We start from the raw sequence: 25,967 nt of genomic DNA, 5'->3' as shown, positions 1-25,967 counted from the left end.
AAATATGATACAAGTGGGGGCCAGACAACTTCCAGATAACTCAGTGATGATCGAGAAAAAGCAGTGCACTGAGCTGAAATCAGAACGTTACATCCCAGTGTGTAAATACATGTGTACATTAAGCTTTCTCTTCTCGGATTAAAAAAATGTATAACAGCAATGTGGGTGTGCATGTGCACTGAGGGCAACAATAACACAAGATGGTGATGTGAATACTTTCTGAAGCCATTGCAAGTCACCTCCTCAACCCTGCTGAATACAAAAAAGGGCTTATTTCCACAGTAACTGGACCCCCTTTGTTCACATCCCATAATTACCAGTGCCTGTAAAAAGGCTGCGATTGAAGCCAGGAGCAGGGAAATGTACCGCGACCCACTGACCGCTTGTACACCTAATCAGCCGGCCGCTATTCCTATTAAGGTTTTAACAGGGGCCTGAGGCACAGCCCACAATTACTGCTGCTCCACCACAACGAACTCACACACCACGACACTAACATGTTCGCTCTCACACCGTGCAAAAAAGTCAAACACACAAATGTTGTACTCCTTCACACACAACACTGTCCACCATGCATGGCAATTAGCTGCAGTGAACTTTGTATTAAAAAGGGGGAAAATGGGCCAGTGTTCAGCTGAGGAGTGTTTCCATAGCTGGGGGAGGGAGAGAGAGGAGAAGAGAAAGTATGGCTGGAGTTTAAACAGAGTGGCTAAAGAGAAACCAGAAACGTCTAGCTGTGCAAGTTAAAGCTTAGGTTACAGTGTGCCACAGTGCAGCCAAAACCAACCTGTGCCCTGCAGATTAACCACACTCTCCAAAACACACGGCTCCTCTCTCTGGTCCCTGACCCGTCGCAGCAACATGCCGGGTTTTGCAGCACCCGGTGGGGCCGGTTCAGCCGCAGAACAGGAGCGAGCGGAACGGCTGCTCCCTCCAGCCTTGTGCTGGAGTTATGAGGTTTGCCAGCCAGACAGATTTCAACCACAGTCACTAGCAGCAGTGTTTATGGCGAGACCAAGACCTACTCTGGAGCACAGGGATGAAGCTAATCTAGGAAAATGTGCAAAAGGGGCAGAGGTCTGTTCTGCAGATATCAGCTGTGGTGGTGAAAGTGCATCCCTTGCTTCTGCTTGGATGAGCTCATTTTGTTATTGAATTTGTGCATTTCCTCGGCTCCGATAAACAGGAATGTTGCTTCCAATGATGGTCAGAAGGTTTACTGAGCTTTTACACTGCTGACTTTGTTCACTCTGGAGATTGTGACATTTAGCATGATTAGATCAAATAATTATGCATGTTTCAGTTGAAAAATTGAGAAATTCCGGCATACAGCTCTGTCATGATGAAAATGTAGAATATGAAAAGAACTAAAACCATCTTACAACTGCATCAAAATATTTTAAAAAAACATATTATAATAAGGTGACACTGGATTGTTTTCTTACTTTTATATTTAAATGCTAACAAGAAAAACTGAGATAAATGTGGACTGGTATTACACTGCCAAAGAACGGCGGAGTTATGTGACAATCGGTGTACGTTTTTCTGTTAGTCTGTCTGTTAGCAACATTCCTCAAAAACAGACCAATAGATTTGGATGAAATTTTCAGGAAAAGTCAGAAACAGCACAAGGACCACCTGATTAGATTTTGGCAGTGATGCGGCTTACAGTCTGGATCCACGGATCCATTAAAGATTTCTGCAACATTGCGAGCGGCACAGCGTCACTGTTATTATGACAACAAGTGAACACTATGTCTGCTGCCTGCTGACAATGAAATGATTACAATCCTACTACAAATCGACTGCTGCAGACCTATTGGAACCTGTCCGTCTGAAATGATACAAGGAACAATTGATTAAATTGTAGGGGTGTTATTTGGTTTGTGGGTACATCTATATTAAATGGACACGTTCTATGGTGCCGTGATTTCTACCACAAATTTTAAGATTTCATCCGTCGGAAATGATACGACTGAGCAGCCTTGGCAGCGTACTGCACTCTCAGTGTTTTCCTTGTTTTAAGTTGTTCTGTTCAGTGTAGGGGTACATGCAGTCAGTCAGTGAAATGACAGCAGTGCAGACCTGAAGAAGGAAAATCCAAATCTAATTTTAAACTTGAATTGAATTATTTCTAGTCGTCCTTTAACTTCAATTTTTAAAATGTCTCCATGTGAACCAGGCTCTACCTGGGCTGAGAGTGACAGGTGTTACACTGTCACAAACCCAGAGTGGCACACTGAAGAGAGAACTATAAATATTATCACATTCTGTAGGTAGGTTGTGATGAAATCAAGTAAAAACAGTGAGTTTTACGCTGACAGAATCCGCAGTGCATGTGGATTTATGTATGACAAATTTTCTAATTAAATTTTAAAAACTAACAAGGTTTCTACTCCAAGTCTTGTGACACAATGTGTCAGTGATTTTGTCCTGTCCCCCTGTTTTCATTCATATGTGAATCTAGTAGGTTGCTATTTTAAAAATATGCAGTATGCTTTTCATTTCCTTTTGAGATTAGTCAAAAGGAACCTATAAAACTGTTAATGGAATTGCCCCATCCTATTTATCCAGCCTGCAGAATCTGTATGTCCCCGCTCGGGCTCTCTGTTCCCAGGGGACTGGACTTCTGAATATCCCGAAGGTCTGTAAAAAGACGGTGGGGGAATGGGCTTTTTCTTTCCGGGCACCTACATTGTGGAAACAGCCTACCTGCTGAAATCAGGCTGACGGAAAGCGCTTCATAAATAAAGTTATTATTATTATTATTAAAGTTTTAGTGCTTGGCTGCATCACAAACCAAACTACAACACCAGGTGCTAACGGCCTTGTTGAGAATACAAATAAGATTAAATCACATGTAATTTGTAGCAGTTAATCTCCTTAAATCATTTTCTTCAATTCTCTTACAGAATTTATGAGATGCAATTATATTTTAAACAGCAGCTCTTTGGTAGTGTCCAATCTGTTACATATGGTGAGGCCCTGTCAAAGCATTCTTAGTTGATAATGGCGGCAAATTACAGACCATTTTATAAACGATACTCCATAGTAGGGTTGAATAAATAATCAAACATTCATCTCAAACAGCAGATCAAACTGTCTGGAGCAGAAGGTGCAGAGTTGGTCCCTTGAAACAGATCATCTTCCATTGTTTGGAAGTACTCCATATTTTGGGGGAAAGCAAGATCCAATCATATATGAATAGGGTGTAAGACCTGTGTCTGTGAGGGAAAACAACACAATTACCTTGTTCAACTACTGAAAAACGCTACAAGCTCCAGCACAATGAATACATAAAGGCTCGGAAGAACAACATCACTACCGCTACCATACTGACTTCCTGTGCTTGCCCAGCAACAACAACTCAGACATCCAAAATATTATAATATAATATAATATGCTGAACTAATTTTGTACATTAGTAGGAGTGCAGCGCAATATTAAAAATGAAGCAGCGTCTAATGTTGTCCCTAAAAATTAGTGGGCTATTGCGAAGCATAATCATAACCTCATTACTGATCAAAGGAATCACAAGTATCACTGTTGCCATAATGGTGCAGTCATACTCCATAGTTCTCAATCTACCCAGCGACTCTAAAAACAGCACGCTGCTCTGTTGGAGCCTCTTGGTAATCCAGCATCGTGCACATCTGGCCCAGCGGAAAAACATTAAAAGCAGCCAGTAGTTTCAATTAATGATAACCACTCTGACAGCACATGTCAATGAGTAAAACAAGGAGAATCCACTCGTGGGATGGATTCAAAGACAGAGACAGACAGTGAGAGGGAGGCTCCGTGTCATTAGAAGGGGACAGATGTCAGCTCGTCTCTCTGAATAATGAATTTCCAGAGGAGTAACTCATAGAAGAAACAGGGGCCTCCTCTCTGTAGCTCCTTGCCCTCTCTCCTCTCTCCGAGTCTGCAGATACCCTCCTAATTGAGCCTCGCCTTGGCTCGGGGACACAGCCCTTCTGCCCAGAGAGAACAAGTAAGCCAACTATGCCAGAGCTGTCATCTGAATTAGTTGGAGCCTGCCTCAGGAGGGTTAGAGTTAAAACTATTGGACTCTATTCGAGCTCGCCACAGAAATAAAACAGTAACACTCTTCCAACATGGACCCAAAATGAGCAACTTTGCTCTCAGACGTATTCAAGCACACCTACAAGTGATTCACTCAGAGCCGAGTGAACACTGTTTGTTTGCAAGTTATTTAGGACAACGATACATCTACAGAGAAGAAAAACAACAATGCTTCGAGGCCAATTTGAGCTGCCTCTGGACTAGTAAATATATGCCACGCGTGCATGTGCTGACACAGATGGATACACCAGAGCGCATACAGAAACATAGTCACAGGAGAAATGCAAACAAACATCAACCTGTCTGTTCTTGCTGGTGGCTGTTTACCAGTCTGCTGTTTACTGTCACTCGTCCAATATCCCTGACGCAGGAACGCAAACACACTATCGCACACACTTACACACCAGGCCCGCGTACTATCACGTTAGCCTCGACACAGGATGTCAAAAATCCTGTGCGTAGCTTTCCGATCTCGGAACAGAACGGCACGTGTAAATTTTGACTTGTGGGTCATTTAAAGCAAATCTTTCATTTCTGACCGATCTGGGTTCATCTCTCCTTCGAGCCTTCTCATTCCGTCTGACTGAAGCTCTGCACTCATATTGTGAGCAGAGGGAGAGAGACAGAGCACAGACGAGTGGAAAAACAGACAGAGAACTTCAAAGCCAATGAGACAGCAGCCATAGAATTTTAATAAACCCCATTTTTTTTGCCTCTGGTGTATGTGTTCGGGGCTGCCGAATTGAGCGCCACACAAGACCACAGAGAGACACCAGCCGTGGCACATGCATGCACAAACAGGTAGGCAAGCACACACACAGGACAGCAGAGGCCTTTGTTACTCACCTGCTGCACTTCGGTCTCTCCGTTTGATGTCTTCTCGGTGTACACAAACGAGCTGAAAATCCTCTGCAGAGAGGGAAGCAGAAACAGTGATGTTAGAATGGGAGGAATGCTGAAGATTCAGATCCAGTCGCTGAAAAATCATCACCTGAGGAAACGTCAGATTTAGTTTCAGGTGCTGTTGAGCAGAAACCTTGCTTATTAACATGCTGGATTCAATGTATCTATGAAAAACTGCTACAGATTTGTGGAAAAAGGTGATTTTAAAAAGTACTTTCCCAGTAGATTTGCAGACCAATGTTTCATTTCCGCATATAATCTGAATAGTTGAAACACTCACATCTTTTTATGTACATGAATGATTGCACAACCTCATATTCGTAAGGAATCCAGTCACACTAGGACCTCTTTGTGGCGGTGTGCCATTCATGCTAATTAAGCCGCCAGCTCTAATGAAGCTGTCACCACAGCTGGGTACTGAAATTTGAGAGCAGGAAAAAAAAAAAGTATCCACGCCAGTCAGAGCTGAAAAACACCAGAAGTTCTCTGAGAAAACTGGTATCTATTTTCTTTAATTATTTTTTCCCTCCTTTACGTTCTAACTTTATGAACCTGTATTTTATCAAGTCTTTCATTCATAGCTCCTTGTTAGTGATTGTTCACACTTTATTCTACAGACAAAAAATCCAGATCTCAAGCATGTAACTTTGTGAAAACCTTCAACCTGCAAAGGGTTTTCCAAAAGGTATATTTTAGGTGACGTCAAAGTGGAAACAAAGGGGCAAAATATTATAAGAAAACGCAACACTTTCAAAAAACATCCATGTATGTGTGGACAAGTGCTTCTGTTGAACAATCTAGGTGCATAGTAGACTTTAGGGCTGGACCCGAATATCCCGAATATTCATTCGCTAAGGCGGTATCCGGATATTAATTTTGGTATCCGAATATTCACCCCCCCCACACACACACACACACACCCCACCCACCCGCCCCGGACTGTACCGGGCGGAAAGAATATGCGGCGTTACTGTCTTCCCTCCGCCTTCGGCCCACATCGGCACATCTCATGTGATCACATAAACATGTACACATATGTCTATAACATATACACATTTGTCTATATGATCACCCCCTCCTCCCCCCAGACGAAAATATTCTGAGCTCGTCTCTTCCCTGCGCCTTCGGCCCATTTCGGCTCATCCCGCCGTGTTCTTCGGCTCATTTCGGCTCCTCCATTCGTGTTTGTAAACACCACCGGAGTGGCCGGGTGGCTGCCGACTCTGACGTCACGCCTCACTTCGTTGCATAAACACATGCTGAAGACCTCTGCTGTTTGGGAATTCTTCAGTTTAACTGAAGACAAAACGAAAGCAAAATTTGCACCCGGGAGACCAGACGAATGGATCGGAATATTCGGGCCGTCTCCGCACCATTTCCTTATCTTTTGAACACGGCAGTTCACAAGTGAGAGCTGTCACATTAACTGATAAGATAAGACAGACAGACAAGCGGTGTGCTTCAAGTTACGTGAGGCGATTTGGAGAAGACGTTTTCCACATTTAAGCAGCAATACGGGTTCAAGAACATCGGAGAGTAAAAAGGGAGTGAGACACGATGAATATTAGGATTGGTTCCTATAGTAACGCCAGAAGGGAGGACACGTCGGGTGAATTCATGAGACGAAAACTGTTCGACATCATCCGGCGGGGGAGGCGAATACTCAGATCTCAAAATTAATATTCGGATGCCACCGTCACAACCGAACATTCGGATACTCGGGTGAAGCCCTATTAGAAATTAGCCACAACATGGAGTCAGGATTGGTCATTTCATAAGCTGCAGTTCAATCATTTGTTACAGAGCTGAGTCATTGGTAACATTGCAGTTGTCATGATGGTACTATTCTGTAAAAGGCTGATCTGTTTGCCAGCATCAAAATATTTTTCGGTCATATCAAGCTTTGCAGGATATTTCTAGTAATTACATTTTCGTGCATATGAATGTTTTCCCTGACTTCATATAGAACCCCTCTGAACATGAACTACCAAAATATGGAGACGGGTAGCCTGGTAACAATTCTAACACATTTAATGTGGTGGTTATATAAATTATAAATACTGTACACAATAATCAATCAATCAAAGTTTTATATGTGTAGCCCTTTACAACAGTCCAAAGGGTGACCAAAGTGCTTCACAGGAAACAACAAGAAAACAACTTAAAAAATAACACACTAACTTAAAATAGGACAATCACACACACATTCACACCTACGGGCAAATTTAGAATAATCAATTAACCTCAGCATATTTCTGGAGTGTAGGAGGAAGCCGGAGTACCTGGAGGAAACCCACGCATGTACAGGGAGAACATGCAAACTCCATGCAGAAAGATCCCGGGGTGCGAACCAGGGATCTTCTAGTTGCAAGTTAATAGAAAATTTTGTGTTAAGGAACTCATAAATAAATCAGTCTGTTAGTTATTCCAACAAGCCTGCTACTAGTTTAGATTCAGTCTTTGTTTAATCAATATCATCCCAATCCAAGGGTTTATATTAGTATTACTATGCATTATACATCAACTGATACACTGGCCAGTCTTGTGCGTACGACAGATATCGCTTTATTCGCCACTTTAAAGAGTGTGTTTGAATGGTAGTGTTAGATCAGCATATTTTCTACAATTGAGCTTTTTCTACCAGAGCAAGTCAAAATACAGCAAAAAGGCCCCAATAAAATCATTCTACATATTCATATCATCACCACGTATCACACAGGTTAACACCAAACAGCCATTCAGAGGATTCCAAATGCTCTCCTGTATTATGACGGTACTTAGCAAATTCTTGGGTGACTACATACAATTAACAGCACCAAAAATAACTTCACTAGCAGAGACACACAAGATGTTAATGCTCCGATTCTAGATCCAGAGAGTAAGGCCGAGACATTAACAGTCGTACTGATGGATTTCTCTGCTAAGACAAGTGCATCTGGAGTCATGTTATTTGAACGATCAACCTGATTATCTGCCAAAGCAAAGAACCCTTAGACCCAGACAGCACACTTCTGTCATTTGCATCAGTTTCTTGGTTTGGAGGGAGAATGTGTCACCTGTCTAACTTTTAGGATCTGCTATAACACAGAATGAAGGTTTTCATGAGCCCAAATCGCAAGCCGATGCTGAATTTCCCCACTCCCTTTCCAGACCGAAGCACTTTAATAGTCCCTGATTTATATTGTTAAGTGGACAGGAAGTGGAGTGGTACATTAAGGCATGGAGAAAATGAGTCCTGGTGTGACCTCAGCACTCAGAGAGCAGCGGAATAAGAGCTGCAGACCTGATCTGATGAAAAAACACACGGCAACACACGGGCATTTATTCAAAGGGTCTCCTGAGTCCCATCAGCTAAATATTCGCTCGTTCTCTTGCTAACACACACTTTTGAAAGCACAGGCAGCAGTTCTGTGCGGCTGCTACAAACAGAGTAGAACTAACGCTTGTGTTGAGGCAGCAGGTAGGCAGGCGTTTCACTGGATGCTGCTCTGCCACACAAAGCCTCAAATTGCCTGGTTTCTGCACCACAACCATTTCCCGCAGCCCGTCCACACCTTTTGTTAGACACATTGTACAGGGCACCAATTACCCACAATGCCTCATGCTTAATACTTAACCTGGGGCTCATTCAATATCAACTAATTGCTCTGCCGCAGCAACATGTTCCCACTTTTCACTGGACCTCCTGACAAATTTAAGCTTTCACACAACTAAAGGGCAACATGAGCTTCAGGATATTAGTGTCGTCTAAACAAGAGAAGATCCTGGTTTTATCAGGAAGGAAGGAAGGAAGGAAGGAAGGAAGGAAGGAAGGAAGGAAGGAAGCAAGAAAGCAAGAAAGAAAGAAAGAACTCAATTCTTGTTGCCAGCGCCACCTATTGGCACTACATCAAACAGTTTTGATCAATCTGACAAATATCTGATTAACCCTCTGAACTCTGGTCACATTTTTATTCACTGTGGCTTCATTTTTACTGCAATTTAAAGGGCTGCACTTCTGTGAAAACAATAAAATGATGGCAAAAAGTAGAAGAAATGTCTTGTGTGTAATATAACAATGCAATAAATCGATAAAAAATGAAAACAAAATTTAATTTCTTTCATTTTCTATTTAACAAAAAGAAGAATGGAATCATCATGTACAAGATATTTCCAAGTGGCCATAGGTTAACGATATTTGGAAAACGGTGGCTGTGCATGGACATAGATATTTTACTCCTTATACTTTAAACTTGATTGTATACTTGTCACCTATCTGCTCTGTGTAAACAGTCTGCAGTTCAGTCCAGTTTAGCTGAAGGGTTTCTGAATTTTATCATGTGACTGTTGGTTGCAGCTGAATCTCTGATGGCTTCCCAGCTCCTGTGAAGAGCTCAGAGTTTCTTGTTTTAACAGCGTCTGGTTGGAGAAAACTGGTAATTCAGGGCGAGTTTTGAAACAAAACCTGAAAATGAAGTGATCTTGATAAAATATCGCAATTTTAGGCTCAGGTTTGGATGATTTTTCCAACAAAACACACAGATAGTGCAAGGATCACTGGATTCTTATGGCTTTTACAGTGTCACCCTGATAAATGGTGTCATTTCGGCGATTTTTGAAGAAAACATTCAAACCTGTTGGCGGGCTAATTTAGAAATTAATCATTTATTCCATAAATTACCAATAAATACATACTGTCATTTCCTAGAGCCTCTAGCTGACACTATGAAATGTCTATTTTGTTTGCAGATTAGTCCACAAGCCAAAATGTTCAGACTACTTTCTTCTAAGGAAGGGCAAAAATATACCAATAAGTGATTATCATTTTTCCGTTGATTAACTAACTGAATGATCAACTAATCATTGCAGCTCTAATTGAAAAATATCCTAACAGAATGAAAAGTCTAAACACACAAACGCACAGAAATACAGTCAGGCAGCGACAGACAAAAGCAAACAGATGCAACTGTTCACTGAAACGTCTTTACAATGCCCTCTTCTGGAGCATAATTAGTCTTTTCAGCGTACACTCTGGTAGATTAGAATTCAATCTAATTTCTGAAAATTCAATTATGTGTATTGTGCCCTATAAATGTTGGCTGGCATTAACATAAACACAGTCTTCAATAAAATGGATATAAAGTGCTGAGTTTTAATCCAGATTGTCAAAATAGACTCAGCAGTTGTAATGGCTGACTGTTTTTGTACATATTTCTTTCATTTTACAGGCCGCGTGACTAACACTGGAGTGCTATACAAACAGTTTCATTATGTTATTATTACATACACACATACGTACAGCTGCATATTTCACTACTGAGTTTTTGCAACGTGCAAAACCAAGCCCAGACAGTCTCCTGTTCCACACCCTTCTTAGTGGAAAAACAGCAGGTCCAAGATGTGGAACTGTCAAATAAACTCAAACAAGCACACACAAACAGAGCTGCCACTACTTAGCGGGAATTATGTGCCTTTAAAACTTAAAACTACACTAACAAAAGAGGAGAAATATGGGAGAGCGGGAGGGATAGGCACTGGGAAGGAGAACTACATTTTTCCATTAAGCCAGCAAACCTGAAAAATTGGAAACAAATCCTAAAGAGAGAGAGAGAGAGAGAGAGAGAGAGAGAGAGAGAGAGAGAGAGAGAGAGAGAGAGAGAGAGAGAGAGAGAGAGAGAGAGAGAGAGAGAGAGAGAGAGAGAGAGAGAGAGAGAGCTCCTGTTGTTGATTAGCCACAGGTTAGCTGTCTTTCCCCCAGTGCCTTGAGTGTTTGTTGTTGGAGCTGCTTTGCGGTTTTCACAGCTATGGAGCAGCCGGGGAGGAATGCTCTGCTCTGAAACCTGAGAGGCCTGAGGCTGCCTGGGCCACCGTGGGCCTGTGGCCTCCCGTGACCCATAATCAAACACCCACATATACACAGGTACACAGACACAACTACTGTGCTGGACTTCCACATGCACCTCACTGCTTACTTCTTCTGGGAAAAGTTTGGCATGATGGAAAAAATGACATCGTCAATCACAAATACCAGGAAATGACAAGTGTACATACGGGATATCCAGCTGGTGGAGGTTAAACAAGATCTTTACAGATAGCACAGTTCTGATAGATAAAACATTTCAAAAATTTTATCAAATGTGGACAAATATGGATAGCGAACCAACGTCATGGAGAAAATCATTTACAGCCTAACTTTCTTTGCAGTGCCCATGCTCCAATCAAAACTCAACCAGATAATATTTGAAAAAACACAAAATACAATGCACCAAATGCAAACATTATACAATTTAAATAGCATGATGAAAAGTACAATATGATGTACAACTGCATGATGGATGCTTCTAAAAAACTAACTCAACTTGCTCTCCAAAAAATGTGATTAATGAATATTGACCAAATCCCAGAATAAAACTGGAATGATTGACAACACATTACACACAACACATGCACAGTGCATAAAGCATGTTCATGTCCTTGGCATATGAAAGCATCTGTCTAACCTTTTAGCTCAGTGGAGGGAAAAAAATCATATTATTCTGAAACACTGTTGCTTCATTTTAGATAGCAGCATTACAAGCCTTAAGCCTTATTTATGAAGCAGTGAAATAAAGCCAGTTTAAAGCAATAGGTCATTGCTTGTAAAGTACGGCAGCGCTCGATTTAGACGGTCGCCGCGAGTGCCGGGAATCATGGGAGGTTGATGACATCGTACAAAGTGGCTGCCTCCATGAAGAAAACATGATAGGCGATTCAGCTCGATCGAGTGCTCCATTTACACGGTCGCCAGGTCGACATTTGCGACTAAAAACGTCGCAAATGGCGACGTTTCATTTTTTTTTTTAAAAATCACCCAAGTTTGGCAAGAAGATTCTTGTAAATATTTTCAAAAAAATGGAAAAATCTTCCGAAAATATCCTAAAAATATCTAAAATGATTACACACACATCAGTAAAGCGTCTGATATTTTCTTTGAGAACATTCCCCCAAAAAAAAAATCAACCAAAATCCAGCAAATTTCGCTGGCTTTTGGTTGATTTTTATGTGTGAATGTTCTTAAGAACAGTTTTAACATTTCTTTTTTCCCCGCCAAAAAAGTTCAAAGATTTCCCAAAAAATGTTGAAAATATGGACATCAGAAGTTTTACTGTGAAAACATTTTTTTTCTCCACATTTTCAAACATTAAAACGGGTCATTTTTGACCCGCAGGACGACACGAGGGTGAAGAATACCCAAATATTATTTTGTCTCTAATGCAACAAAGAACTGTAAAATGGACACTTAAAAAGGACCCAGAATCTATATAAATAACCATCTTTCTGACATCTAGGCTCCCAAGAAATGCATTGAAATAGCTGTCCATTGATCACAGAGCAACCTTTGTCTCATTAGGCCAGTTCTTAAGTCCACCCACCTTGGGGTTAATCCCAACCACAGTCGACTGGTTCGCAGGAATGGCTAAACCTCAGCGGAGGCTCAAACTGTGAGATACAAAGCTAAATACCAGGACTTGCACTTCTTCAATCCTGGGCTATATTTGGTGTTGACAGAAGCATTTGTTGGCTGTTGGGATATATAAGGAAATACTGGTGCATGTATAAGAATAACCGACTTATCGTTTAAGCTTTTTCTCAGCCAGGAGAAGAGGAGGATTAGCAGACATAAACATCAGGAGAAAACTTTTGCAGCGCTGTCAGTTTTAGAGTAAGTTTTAGCATATGCCATTAAAATGTACTGTTGATGCCCTTTTATCACTATGTTTCTCCATCTCTGCACAGTGTTATAGCAGCTTATATCAACACTTAAACTGCGGGAGCCCCCTACGTACACAGCATCCATTTAATTGGGCTTGCCTCTTCAGCTCTTCTGTCAGGCTCTCTTGGGGATGTCATAAACTACCCCAAGAGGCCCTTCTTCTTTAGAGTGACTCTTTTGTTCGTAGTGCAGCAGCGAACAAAATCCAGACAGATGACTGATGACACCAGCCATGTATGTTTCAAAAGGATACAATAGGAAGAAATGGGCATAACAGGAGAACACGTAAAGGAAAACAGAACAGTAGGGCGGTGGAGGAAAGGTAGGGAAGACAGGAAGTGCAAGTTGGGCTGAATTGGGAATACATCTATTAGCAATTCACCCGTCTTCAAAGCACAGAGTGGAGCTGTGAGCCGCACTAATAACTAAGAGTCTGCACACCAATATGTCCATCCACAGAAGCACACACTCCTGTTAATCCTGTCTTCGGGGCTTCAGTGGTCCGAGGTTCATCTGTGAACACACTGCAGGGCAAAACGGGATCATCCCTTGGGCGGGGCCAAATTCAAAGTCACTCCATGCCAACTGTGAATCAAGTAAGTGTGTGGGCTACAAACGTGCACAAGCCTGCTGCACGTGTGTAACTTATCGATTGCTTACCTGTAAGAAATTTCTATGACTGTGAAGGTCATAAACACACACACACACACACACACTATTTTTCACATTCACACATTAGGCTGCAGTGGAGATGTTTTGGAGCTGTGCGGCCAGAAAGATTGGTTTTCATACAACTGACAGATAAAAGCCCAAAGCCCAAGGGACAGTAACTGCTGCTTCCTCCATGCTGCTGGTATACAGCCCAGCTTTCTCCTTCCTTCAGAACTTTATCCCCCCCCCCCCCCCCCCCTCGGCTTTTCCTCTCTCCCTCCCTCCCTGCCCCCAGCCAACTCTCCGCTCATTGCACTACAAAGGGCTGGAAGTCAAGGATGCGGCATTAGAGCTTCGTCTCTGATGTGCATGTGTGTGTGTTGTTGTGTTTTTCTTTTTTTCCTAGACCCTTGCCATGTCTTCATCTCCAACCTCACCTCCCATCTCGATTTTTTTCTGAACGCTACAAAGCAGAGCCAGGAAACAGGCACCTGGGAGAGGAAAAGCGAGCGGGAGAAAGGGAGCAGAGTTTCTGTATTTTCGCAATAGTGCAAAAAAACAGTGAAATAATTGCACCTGCAGTTTACAGCTCCATAACACACAGGCCCGAAGAACAGAGGAAGAAAAAACATTTGTATTCATTCATTCATTTTTCTGTGAGAATAAAGCTGGTGCACTAACCTAGAAAACAAAGAAATAGTTCATAGGATATATTCAATGCGTTTCCTATCAATTATAACTGTGTGCAACACAACTATAGCTCAGGAGTCAAATGTGGCTCTCTAGCTAGAACCACGGTAGTCGTAAGGTTTGCAAATTAAGAAAACAAAAGGAGGATTTGCTACTCTTTAAATCAATAAAACATACATATGTAAATGGAGCATAAGGTAATATTTTTAAAAGCAAACTGACTTGAGGCATTTGAAGAGTTAAAGTGTTGAACCATTCAGCTGTTCAGCACCAATGAGAAGTGTCAGTATAACTTCAAAGCCACAGCTAATAATATTTTCCATAAAGAACACATTTAATAACCATGCTTAAAGATCCTTGGCAGAGCGCATATGCAACAGAATGTATCTGTTTACCTACTATGCCTGCAATGCACATACAGCGAAGCTTTTTCTGTGATTGCTATTTGTTCCGTTTCTGGAACCAGTACAACCCTGTGAGACTTTTTTCAGATTTGTAAACTACAGGTAAGCTGACATCTTTGGGGTGGGGATGGTCTGCATTCGTTACCCGTCAAGTTTTAGACACAGTAGCCCTGTAATTCCTCTCAGCTCTATGGAGTGTTTTGTCAACTTTCTTCTAAATATCACTGACAACAAACAGCAGAGTTAGCATGTAGCTGATGATGCCATAAGACACTGTGTCTTTTTAATACAGGGAGCTTGGTTTGCTTCCAAATGACAAAAATTAAAAACAAAAACAAAATACATCAACTGATGCATTTATAAAATGACATTACTCAGTGAGATTAAATGTACTTTTGGTGAAATTTATGATCTATGTGCCCATATATGACACAGACATAACATGTTAATGAAAAAACTGCGTACATATTACTGATAAAAATCAACACTTGCCTATAGAAGAGAGATAATTCAGTGCCTTGTGTTTCAAATGGTTTGAGTTTTTGCTCATTTTTAAATGCACGTCTTAGTCTTTGCATAGAAACCAAGCTACCATAACATTGCCAAAAAGAAAAAGAAGTTAACAACCCAGAAATCACAAGAAGAAACTTGGGATGGTCATTGGAAGGTCCCTCTGTGGGAAATCTGCTGATACACATTATCACTAGCTGCAGATATGACGAAAAACATACGCAACTATTTAGCCTTTCCAGAATTCCTAAAAATCTTTAGTGGACAAGGCACAGTAGATTGTGTAGACTTCCAAAGTGTGCGTTCGATGCTTTGAAAGAACCCTAAAATCATCAAGGCTTTGACCCTGGCTCCACAAAAAAGAAGGAAAACTGAGGGAGAGGTTGAGTAGGAAGAGGCACGTCAAAGCTGGATCTCTAAATGTCACTGTAATGGCCGTAGAGAAACCAAACCCTTGCTAATTAAGTGTGTCTCTATTTCAACCCAGTGCAGCAGGTTGGCTAATTAAATGACTGGCTGTCAGTGTCTGCCAACTGCTTGCTGTTGCATTTAGAGGGTGCTGGGGGTCAATTTAATTTGCTTGAATCTAACTAACGGACAACCTGAGGCAATGGCTCCAAAGCTCCAGCCCACACACTGTGTTTAGCGTGGGAAGCACATGTTAGTGTGCAGTCTGCTACTCAAAGACTTCACCGTGGTTCTTTCAGATTCACCATGCTTCATTTTCACTCTTCTATACATGTATCTGTGTACCTGTGAATGTTTCTGTGAAGTTGGAAATGTGGAAAAATACAGAGAGGGTTGATGCCATGTGCAGAAAAGATTCCTGTTCTTTATAACTTCATAAAAACAACTGGGTTGTCATAGCAATGCTGTAATGGATAAAACAGTCTTTTAGGACTCAGCTTAAATCCCATGCTGCACTGGGTGCCGTACAGAAACACTGAATGATCACACTTTTATGCTTGATGTCTGTTGTCAATCTTTTACGTTTATGCCTCATTCTCACACTGGTAGGGCTGGACTGGATTTCAGTCAGAGTTAAGTTAAAAAAGAAATGACTGGATCCTTGGGAAGAAATCCCAAAGTAATGTAGTAACTTGAAACCCTGATGTACCCACATTGGTTTGTCAGAGCTTTACAGTGCAATCAATGGACAGTTTGGCAGAAAGCAATACTAGACCTGCAAATTTACTTGAAATTTCTGGAAAAGATACAAAGATAGAACAACGCAGATTGCCCTTTTCTGGACCCTGAACCAAGCAGCGAGGGCGTGGTGGCGGTTTTACTCTGCTGTCAGAGAATCCAGCTTTGGGGACATAAAGTGAAGACTGGGAACCTGCTCAACATCCAACAAGTCGAAGGTCACGTATGATGGTTTTTCAATATGGAACAACTTACAAAAAAAAAAGCCACACGCAACAATGGCTCTCAGACATTTCCCGCCACAGTCTGACCCTAAATTCAATTCACATGAACAGTCTGCATTCAAAACGGTGCGGCGTCTTATTGATGGAACTTGACATTTATGTTTGCTTATTAAAATACAAATGAATAAAGCTTCGAGGTAAGCCTATTATTTTCACCACTAATAAATCGCCCAGTTATTTTGTAAATCATTTGGTCTCTAAATGGAAACACACTAGAAGGTCCATCTTTGTTTTCATTTGATCAGCTTATTGATTAATCAACTGATTACTGAAGCTCTTGCCTGTATAGCTAGGACATACAGGATTTATGTTGTTCTTTTTTTGGCCTGGTTTCTCAAATTTCTACTTGAAAACTTGATTGACTATATTTTTGCAAACAGCCTGAAAAACTTCAAAATAGCTGTTCTTTCAAAAGTACAACAGAACAAATCCAATAACCGAATCAAAAACACAGATCAAAACCACAATAAGTCCTTAAATGATGAAAAGTAAACTGCCTCTGGCTCCTTCAGCAAGTTTCTGAACACATCTACAGATGCTCACCTGCAACGAACAAGTGTGCAAAGGGGCCAGTGCCTTTCTATGGCGAACTCTAAATGGACTTTCTTTATCTGCCTCCACCTCATTCGACCAGGGTCTCCTCCAGTCCAATGTGGTGGGAGGGTGAGGCCTGTCAGCTACCGGGTGCTGTGGTTCTGAAATAACAAGACCCCCTTTTGTCCAAACAGCATCAGGGCCAAGAGAGAGGGAGAGAGAGAGAGAGAGTCACCACCATGCAGATCCTAACAGCCTCCCCACCAACTCCTACGCCTCCCCAAGAGGCTCTCAGTCTCAGCCTGGGATATTTGCTCTCCCTCTCCACCAGACAGGACATAATGCTTTCCACATGTGAAAGAAAAAAAAGAGGGAATGGAGGGTGGAGAACAGAAGAAGGAGTAAAGGGGGATGAGAGAAGTGTGGAGAAGTGGGGCGGGGTCAGACGAGAGCAGAAAAAAAAAACGTGTGATAGAAACTTAGCGAGACCAAAGACAGGATGATGTTTACTTAAAGCTATTACTATGAATAAAGATGCAAAACTGGAAAATGTGACAGGAATTGGCTTCTATTTGGTACTAATGAAGAGACAGTAACATCTAGAAGGTCTGATATACTGTATAGGGGTGTGACTTTATTCAAAATGAGGTGTATTTTGCTTTTTTGTTTATTCTTTCTCACTTTACTTTTGCTGCAAGATTAACGCTGTGTTTAACAACTTAATTTGAACATTGTTTTTGCAGCAAAATAAACAGAGATAAAACTGAAAGTAACAGTAACGGTGTTTCACTTTCTTGTCTCTGCAAGCTCAAGCAGCCTTCTAGTACATCTAATACCACCCCATTTACAGGATAAAGGATGGTAATGAACCATCTGAACTGTGGCTTAGCTGCAATTCAAAAACGAAGCATTGTAACTCACTTGAGAGACATAATCTAGGAGCTTAGTGAGAGTAAATGAGGCTTCTGGCACTCTTTGTCTGTCACTGGGTGTTAAGAAACAATGACACGAGTGTTATGGGCACTGAGCATCGCATAATAAATTGTGGGCAGGAAGGAGAGTGAAGGACATGGGGTAAACAAGGAGATATTCAGCCCTTAAGTTCTGTGATACAAACACACATCATTCAAAGGTCGCAACTCTGTATGATTCTCCAGGTTCCTCTGTTTAGCACAAAACTACTGGGTGTGCCTGAGAGCATATGTCAAGTGCATGCGGTAAGAGGCACTGGGCATAAGTCATTACCTTATGATTTTCACCGCACAAGGTCTTTGAAGTCAAAGCAATCGAGTCATTAAAACAAGGCCTCGAGCCACAGCAACCACACACTAATCATGCCCGACTAATTGGACGTGCTAAAACTTTATGAAAAACAAATTTGTAATGGTCATGTTCCTAATTTTTCAGTAAAAGTTCACATACAGTTTTAAGCTCAATGCAAAATCCATGATCTTAGAGACAAGGACAGCTTGGATTTAAATAAACTGCTCAACTTTCACATCGGGTATCTGACAGATTTACTTCACTTTCTGGACTCTAACCTGAAAGCAGTGACACACATAGTATGTATCTGCAGTAGCGCCAGGCCTGCAGTGCATTGTGGGAATAGCAACTTGCTGCTAAAGTGGAGCCAATGTGAAAACGTTCCAAAGGCTGATCAAAGCTGCATACCTGAGCACCTCCATTAAGGTGATAAAATCTAGGAGTGAAAGAGGACCAAAACAAAACCTCACACGCTGCGGTCAAATTAGTTCAACAAAGGAATGCACGATAATGAGAAAAATTCTCTTTTTTTATGGGGGCTTTGAATGTTTCTCCATATCAAAGGGCCCATAAATAACAGTGCTTTTGTTCGCACAATATGAGCGAGACTGAAAGCCAAAATGTGACTGCAGTTAAACCAGCAAGCACTGTGCAGCCACGCACTCAGAGTAATCAGTGATTTACACGTCTTGTCAATAAACGTGGATGAAGTGAGTCAGTGAGGAATTGAAGTAAGCGCTGTGTTCACATCATATGACCAACTTAATGGCAAGAATGCTGGTAAATGAGCGTGAGGATCAGGATGTGGAATGTGATGAAAACATAAAAAGAATCTCTGCTGCAGCTTGGATAATGTGCACGATACACCCTTTGATGTAGGAATCTATAGGAACACATATACAGCTTTTAACATTTGAAAATCAAAGAGACAGAACTAAAGGGAAGTGGGGTGCTTCATGCAAATATACATGAGTCTATGATATCAACTCTGTACTTGGTGCTTCTTCTTTTGTTACAGCTGGGACTAAATAAAAATAAACTCTCCATGATCACGCGATTCAGAACCAACAGCTCTGAGCGAAACGACAAAACAACCCGTCCGAAGCAAACAGGCAGCAAAGCCGTGGAAACCAAGCAAAGTCTCCAAAACACTTAACCTCTGGACTGGGCTTCAGCCACCTCCGGCCCGATGCCAGCCTACCAGCAGCCTCTGGCACCACAAGTCCCAGTCACACCCTCGTGGTACACCCTCCCAGGGCCAAAACTTCATACCGACTCAGAGCGAGTGTGTGTGAATGTATTACGACTGATAAACCGTCAGCTGCATCCCAAAAAAGGGGGTGAGACGGAGAGACAGACGCACGGAGCGCAAAGGCCTCATCACCCAGCCCCAATAAAATTCAAAACTTTGATATACTGCATGCTTCCTGCCAAGAAAGCCCCTCTCTCATCCAAGTGAAAGGATGTTCAGATGGGGCGCCTGCACTGTCTGCACACACTATCCTGGATTATCTTCACATTCCTGTGCTGTGGACTCATCTGTAAGGGCTTTCACTTGCCCTTTCCAAGGCTCGGTAAATCACAGCATAGATAAATCTGTGTAAATGTTGTCACCACAATCAGAAGAAGATCGAAGACGGTGTTTTTCTAATTTGCACCAGTACTAAGTCAAATACTCCGATGTCATTTTTGATAAAAAATTAATGAAGGCTGAAGAATACATCAGAATACGTGATGGAAGGAATCACATTGAATAATGGCTCTCAAATTATGTGAGACAGAGAAAGCTAAGGAGAGAGATAACAGAAATGACTCAAACAACGTTATTGTATGAGGCAGGTGAATGTGAGGGAGTCGAAGAAAAACAGCGGAGGAACAGAGGGGAGAGATGGAAAAGAGATAAAGAAGAAGAAAGGACACGGGACAGAGAGGAGAAAAAATGTTCCTGGGGTGGTCTCCTTCTCGGGTTTCTGAGCACGATGTGAGATCATGTCTGGCCACTGTTATAAGGTCCCTCTATAGACAGAGCGCTTTGTTCTAATTCATGTACTCTTAGGGCAGTTACACGCACTGATTAATAGAGGCAGGGGTCACTCTGCAGAGAGGATTAAGCTACATATGATACTGGTTTTGACTTTGGCAAGCTAAACTAGCACAGTCTAGTCCGGCCGACCCCTGTCGGCATGGCCTGTATCTAAGAAATCTCAAGACATTTGATCGTAGTTTGACCAAACGGAAACAAATGTCCTATGCAACATTATATGTCATCTCACACCTCGGCTGAATGCCAGCGTAAATATAGCCGGGGTCGCTATTATTTAGTAGTTAGATGTATGAAACTACAGTAGCAAAGCCTGATCTTATGTTAAATCCTACCTTTTTAAGTGTTTCAAGGTATGATTTACAGCTTCCTGTTCGAAAGTACTGACTTAATTATTTTAAATTAATGTAATTAATAATAATACTTTATTCTATAGTAGAATTCATGCTTTCAATTAAACACAATGTGCTTCACATAAAAAGAGCATATACAATAAGAAATACACAAATACATATAAACAGTATACAGCTGTTGTGTAGTAAATTTTATGTTTATGAGGTTATAAAGTGCAATTTTGGTTAAAGCTGGTTTGTAAAGGTGTTGATTCAACCTACTAGACAGTACGGATGCAGTAGTTTGTGCGACAGCTGAACACATAAAACACAGACAACAATTTAACTCAACGTCTCTACACCTACCAACTTTACCATCCAACTAAAGCTACTTTCAATATAGACTTTATGAAACTAGTATTGATTTGCCGCTATATTAGCGTGAATAAATTTCAAATATGTGCACGCAATAAAACGGCAACTGAGCAGAGCTGCCATTAAAGGGTTAATAAAATGTCTTGACAATAACCATCTCAGTGCGACTCCACCCTGTCAAACTGCTGCCACTTCTATTCATTTCTTATTTACATCTTTCATTCCGAAGACAGATTTCTCAGAGATTGAAACAAACTGGAACAAAACATCTCCCTGACTCACCCACAACAACGTAACTGGGTCAAATCCTGACAATGAATGATGCACAAATGGCACCGAGGGAACTGAGTATGAACTGAAAAATTTGTGCCATTTTAAAACAACATCCCATCAATTTGAGGCGTTAAATGTGCTGTTTCTACACTTCAGTTTCTTCACCTTTTGCATCACGCATTTTCTATAAAGCGCACAGATTTGCTGAGAAAAATGTTTCAACTCTGAGCGCACTTTGGGCATAAAGACCTTCAAAAGACGTCATGTTCAAGAGAATGGGATGGTACAGCAAGTATGTGTCCTAGCATTGATCTTGAGTCATGTAGATAGTTTTCAATATATTTACAAGGCTTCTTTAGGTTAAACACCTGTTGCCCCCATACATTGGAGGGGAATTGAAATCTGTTTGTGTCATATAAAGAAAAGAAACAAAGTTTTCTTTAACAAGGAACAAAAAGCAAGGAATTCAGAATTTCCTTCCCTCTGGAAACAATGTTGATCTGATAATCAGATACCGTCCACTAGTTCACACGGAGGTCTCCCAAACATTCAGCCCTTCTTGCCGAATACGTACAATGCACATTCCCAGACGTATGAGGGCAACAGGTGTCGACCATTACATACAAACGACAACATTCAAAACACACTATAACTAATAGAAAACATCATTACCAAGGAGAGTAATGTGTGTCATAGCGTAACACAGCACCGCACAACATTAATCTTTATGACTTGAGATGATTAACTGGATGCAGGATTTGTGTTGGCGACTCAGCGTGCCGAGGGAGGCAACCTGGGAGCTGTGGTGAGGAAGGAAAACATCAGCCCATGCTCGGCTAAATTACTGAAAAGCACATACAAGCTAGTCTATGCGCAGTCATACAGACGCACACATAAAGATGGAACAAATAACAGCCTGAGACATCACACAGTGAAAAGCTTTTTCATTCGAGTTCCACATCTGACCCGTCTACATCGACCCTCGTTTGTGGCAGGTAGCCACAATGCCAAAGAACACACATAAAATCCATGCATGTACACAAATCTCCTGCATCCGGAAAACTGCCTTGGAGGAGAGGAAAAGAGACCAAGAGAAAAATAGGAGAATTATAAGTAGAAAAGAATGACAGACGGTAAGGAAATAGAAATAAAAACTAAGACAGGAGGATAAGGATGAAATTAGGAAGAGGAAGGAAAAAGCAGCAGAAGCTGATGACTGAACCTGTTCATAAAGTGACCTATCAGTTTGAGTTAAAATAGAAAGAGCTGGTGTTTGGAGTTGAGGGTCGCTAGAGAGATCAAAGGCAGCGAGGGAGAAAGACAGATGGGGAAAAATGAAATGCAAACAGAAAGAGATTAGAAATGTGCACCTGTTGGTTTTGGCTCAGGTGACGTACAGACAATATTCCCACAAACTCAAATGAGACCTTTGTTATAAACACAGTCCACACTGTACAAATACAAAGACTTTCTGACAAAGTTCTGTGTCAAACCCAGTTGAACAGTGAGTGTTGCTACAGTAAATATTTGGACATTCTTTGCATGATTCTGTGTCAGATTTCATTTATGCTTTAAAAGATGTGAGCGAATTGTTGCTCCACTGGCTGCAAATGGGAATCAAACACGTTACATTTACACAATTATAAAACCTATTTCCACAGCAAATCCTTTATCCACACAAAAACACACAGATCAATGTTTGTGATATCCATCAAACAAAATATTACAGCAACTTGCATGTCACACTCTGAAACATGCAACAATTTAAACATTTTAACTAATTTCTCATTATTGCAGCATCGTGACGCTGTGTTTTCACTCACCGCTCTGCTGCTCCAAGTTTGCCTCTTTTCCTTTGAGCCACGGCTCTGTTATTGCTCACAGATTAATTTACTCAAACTGATTACTTCAACCCAGAACATACTTTATTTTTTCGACGTGGATTTGAATGGAAAGAGCAGTTTTCATTCACAGAAATTAGCAGGAACAACAAATTAATAAAGAAAATGGGAGAAAATGAAAAATAAATTTATGTTTCCCACTTAAATATGATGAAACACACTTAGAAACAGAAGAAAATAGAAATAAGTGTCTATTTTTAACAATAATATTTCAAATAATGACTTGTTTCAATCTTCAGTTTAGGGAATAAAGGTTCCAGCTATCTGACAATTTAAAAGCTAGCGCTAGCTTATGAAATGTGATAGATGTCGGCTACCTAGCTTGTAAACTAGCTAACTGAAGTGATTAAGTTGTTGAAATGGGGACCAACAAAGGCCCATTTTCTAATTACCGGAGTTGAATATACTTGCTAACCATTTTTTTGACCATTTAAGACACATGTATTTATTTAGACACTAAATTTAAAATCAATACTAGACAGCTAGCAGCTAACTAGCACTAGCTGGTGAGTTAGCTGACAAGGCTGTTCTAGTTAAATTTGCTGTTGTAACTGCTGCTCCCAAGATGCTGTACAGTGCAACAAAAGCTGAGGAAGATGCACAAAAATTAGTTGTCCAACAGAGCTTTTGTTTCTCCTACAATATGTCTCAATTCAGGTATGAATTCTCCATTACAAATGCACATACACTGTTTGTGTATTCCTTCACTGTGGTGAGAATAACATCCATGCACGTCCAAGGTTTGTGATAAGGAAAACTATTATTAGTGTTATGTTAGACATACATTTCTCTCCCTAATGTTCATCCTATGAGCACAGCACTAGATTTATACGGCTGCTACAAGGTATGTCTTAAATATACAAGCATATTTCAGCTTCTCTTTAGGTCCGAATTACACTTGGCATGTTTAAATGAAATCACTGGGCAGGTGGAAGCATGAGAGTAAGCACAAGTGCCTGCAGGGGTTATACACTACTCTGTTTTCCTAGAATACATAAATAACCTAAAAAATAAATAAAAAGAACATCCTATAATACATAAAATGAGAGAAATATCCATTGTCAGATCCTATATTTTTTGTCATGACTGTGAAGTTAAATTCTCCCACTGCACTCCAAAGATATGAATTTACAAGCATACTGTTTGCATGATAATTTAATGAAGCATGACTGACAAGGTCAGGTCATTTTTCTTAGTGCATATGCAACTTTCACACAACAATTTGAGAAAAAAAGAATCTACCAGATGCGTCAATCTGAGTTTTGCTATCACTGGAACTCGAGGCCTGGAGTAAATCCCAACAGAGCGAGACTGAGTTTGAATTCCCTGAGTGTAAGTGTCACTCTTACTCCCTCATTAACTGCAGGGTTCACAGAGTGCAGCACAGAACCACACAAGTTTTTTGGACGATTGCAGGATTGAAGTTTCAAACTCACATGCACAGATCTTCGATATGCAAAAGGATAGAAAAAATACGTAGTTTTAATTCATTAATAGTCAACAAACCACATGCACATGTACGTGCACATGCACACATGGTGGCTTTGTTTCATGAATGTGTCAACTATGGGGGATGTCAGCAGAATATGCATCAGGGTTTTTTTCCTGTGCTGTCTAAACATCGGAAACCTCTCCCATTCAGATTCATGAGTTGATCGTTGCTGTGTGCAGAAGCTCGAGCGTGAGTGCTTTCAAAAGAGAGTGAGAGAAAGAGTTCCTCAAGGACATTCACAAGTTTCTGGTATGTAAATGACAAGGGACTTTGCTGCTGTGAATGTGAGGAGAAGGAGAGCCGTGCTTCTGTGATGATGTATGCAGAAGACATATGACAGCTCCTCTTAAAAAAGCATCTCACATTTGGCAATCATGCCTCAGTCAAACTGGCTGTTTTGGGACCTCATTAAACACCAAAAAACTATTCACATTTTCATGGTGGGTGGTATGACAGCGTGTCATATTATGTATTGATATATTTTATATATTATCTAGTCCCCTTTTCTTTTATACCAAAAAAGGACTTAATTTTTTGAGAAAATGCTACTGACATAGTGTGGTTTGCAGATGAATGTTTTTGATTCGTTAAATTTTGAGGTGTTTGCTTTGTCTCTAAGTCCTGCAAAGTTAACTGGATTTTTCTCACAGTATGTTTTAAAAATGTAACTGATTTATATGAATTTCACGGCATCGCTAATGACAAGGTTATGTGTTTTGTGCAGAACTGTTTGGTACATGGCATTTCGTTAAGGCTGAGACTTTGTGAGCTTAGTATACCTTTTTACCAAAACAGTTAATGTCAGAAGGATATTTTTATCTATGTATGCACGATCACAAGGTCACCGAACCACTATGTGAAGTTTACACTAAATGTAAATACTGCAGAATGTATACAAAAGATGTACATAGCCACTATGATGGTACACATTGATCTGTTGTTTAGAAATCCTGAGTTTGGCATTTGGTCATTGGCATTTTTCACTTTTCAGATCAGATGTAACAAATGCAGGGTGAATCTGCCTGAGAACACAAGGATATTGCCAATACCATAGCCATCTGTCAATCTAAAGGCAGCCATGAGAGAGGGGAAAAAAATGCCCCAATGTACTGTCTATTTTACTCTAAACTGAATCATAACTTACAAAATAAAGATCATACTCTATTGAAAGAGATATGAAAATAGCAATTGGGACCATAAATTCATTAGAAATATGTTTACTGAGGGAACAAGCCAAGTGAGAAGCAGAGTCATTCTGTTGTTTAAGTCTATACAGTCTGATTTCTTTTTACCATCAGGGGAATCGCCCCCTGCTGGACAGTAGACATAATGCAGGTTTAAGGTATTTCTGCA

General features: G+C 40.9%; 1 protein-coding gene across 1 annotated transcript in view; it reads right to left on the bottom strand.

The window, feature by feature from the left end:
• The window catches only part of cachd1 (cache domain containing 1), a 117,750-nt gene that overhangs the window by 67,687 nt on the left and 24,096 nt on the right, over positions 1–25,967 (bottom strand). Inside the window, exon 2 of the mRNA XM_022204529.2 lies at positions 4,930–4,992. Within this exon, the coding sequence (XP_022060221.2) occupies positions 4,930–4,992 (63 nt within the window). The remainder of the gene's footprint in view (positions 1–4,929; positions 4,993–25,967) is intronic.

The sequence above is a fragment of the Acanthochromis polyacanthus genome, chromosome 4, assembly GCF_021347895.1.
Source record: "Acanthochromis polyacanthus isolate Apoly-LR-REF ecotype Palm Island chromosome 4, KAUST_Apoly_ChrSc, whole genome shotgun sequence".
Taxonomy (NCBI): Eukaryota; Metazoa; Chordata; class Actinopteri; family Pomacentridae; genus Acanthochromis; species Acanthochromis polyacanthus.
The sequence above is the reverse complement of the archived record's forward strand: the minus strand, read 5'-3'. Positions and strand labels throughout refer to the sequence as shown.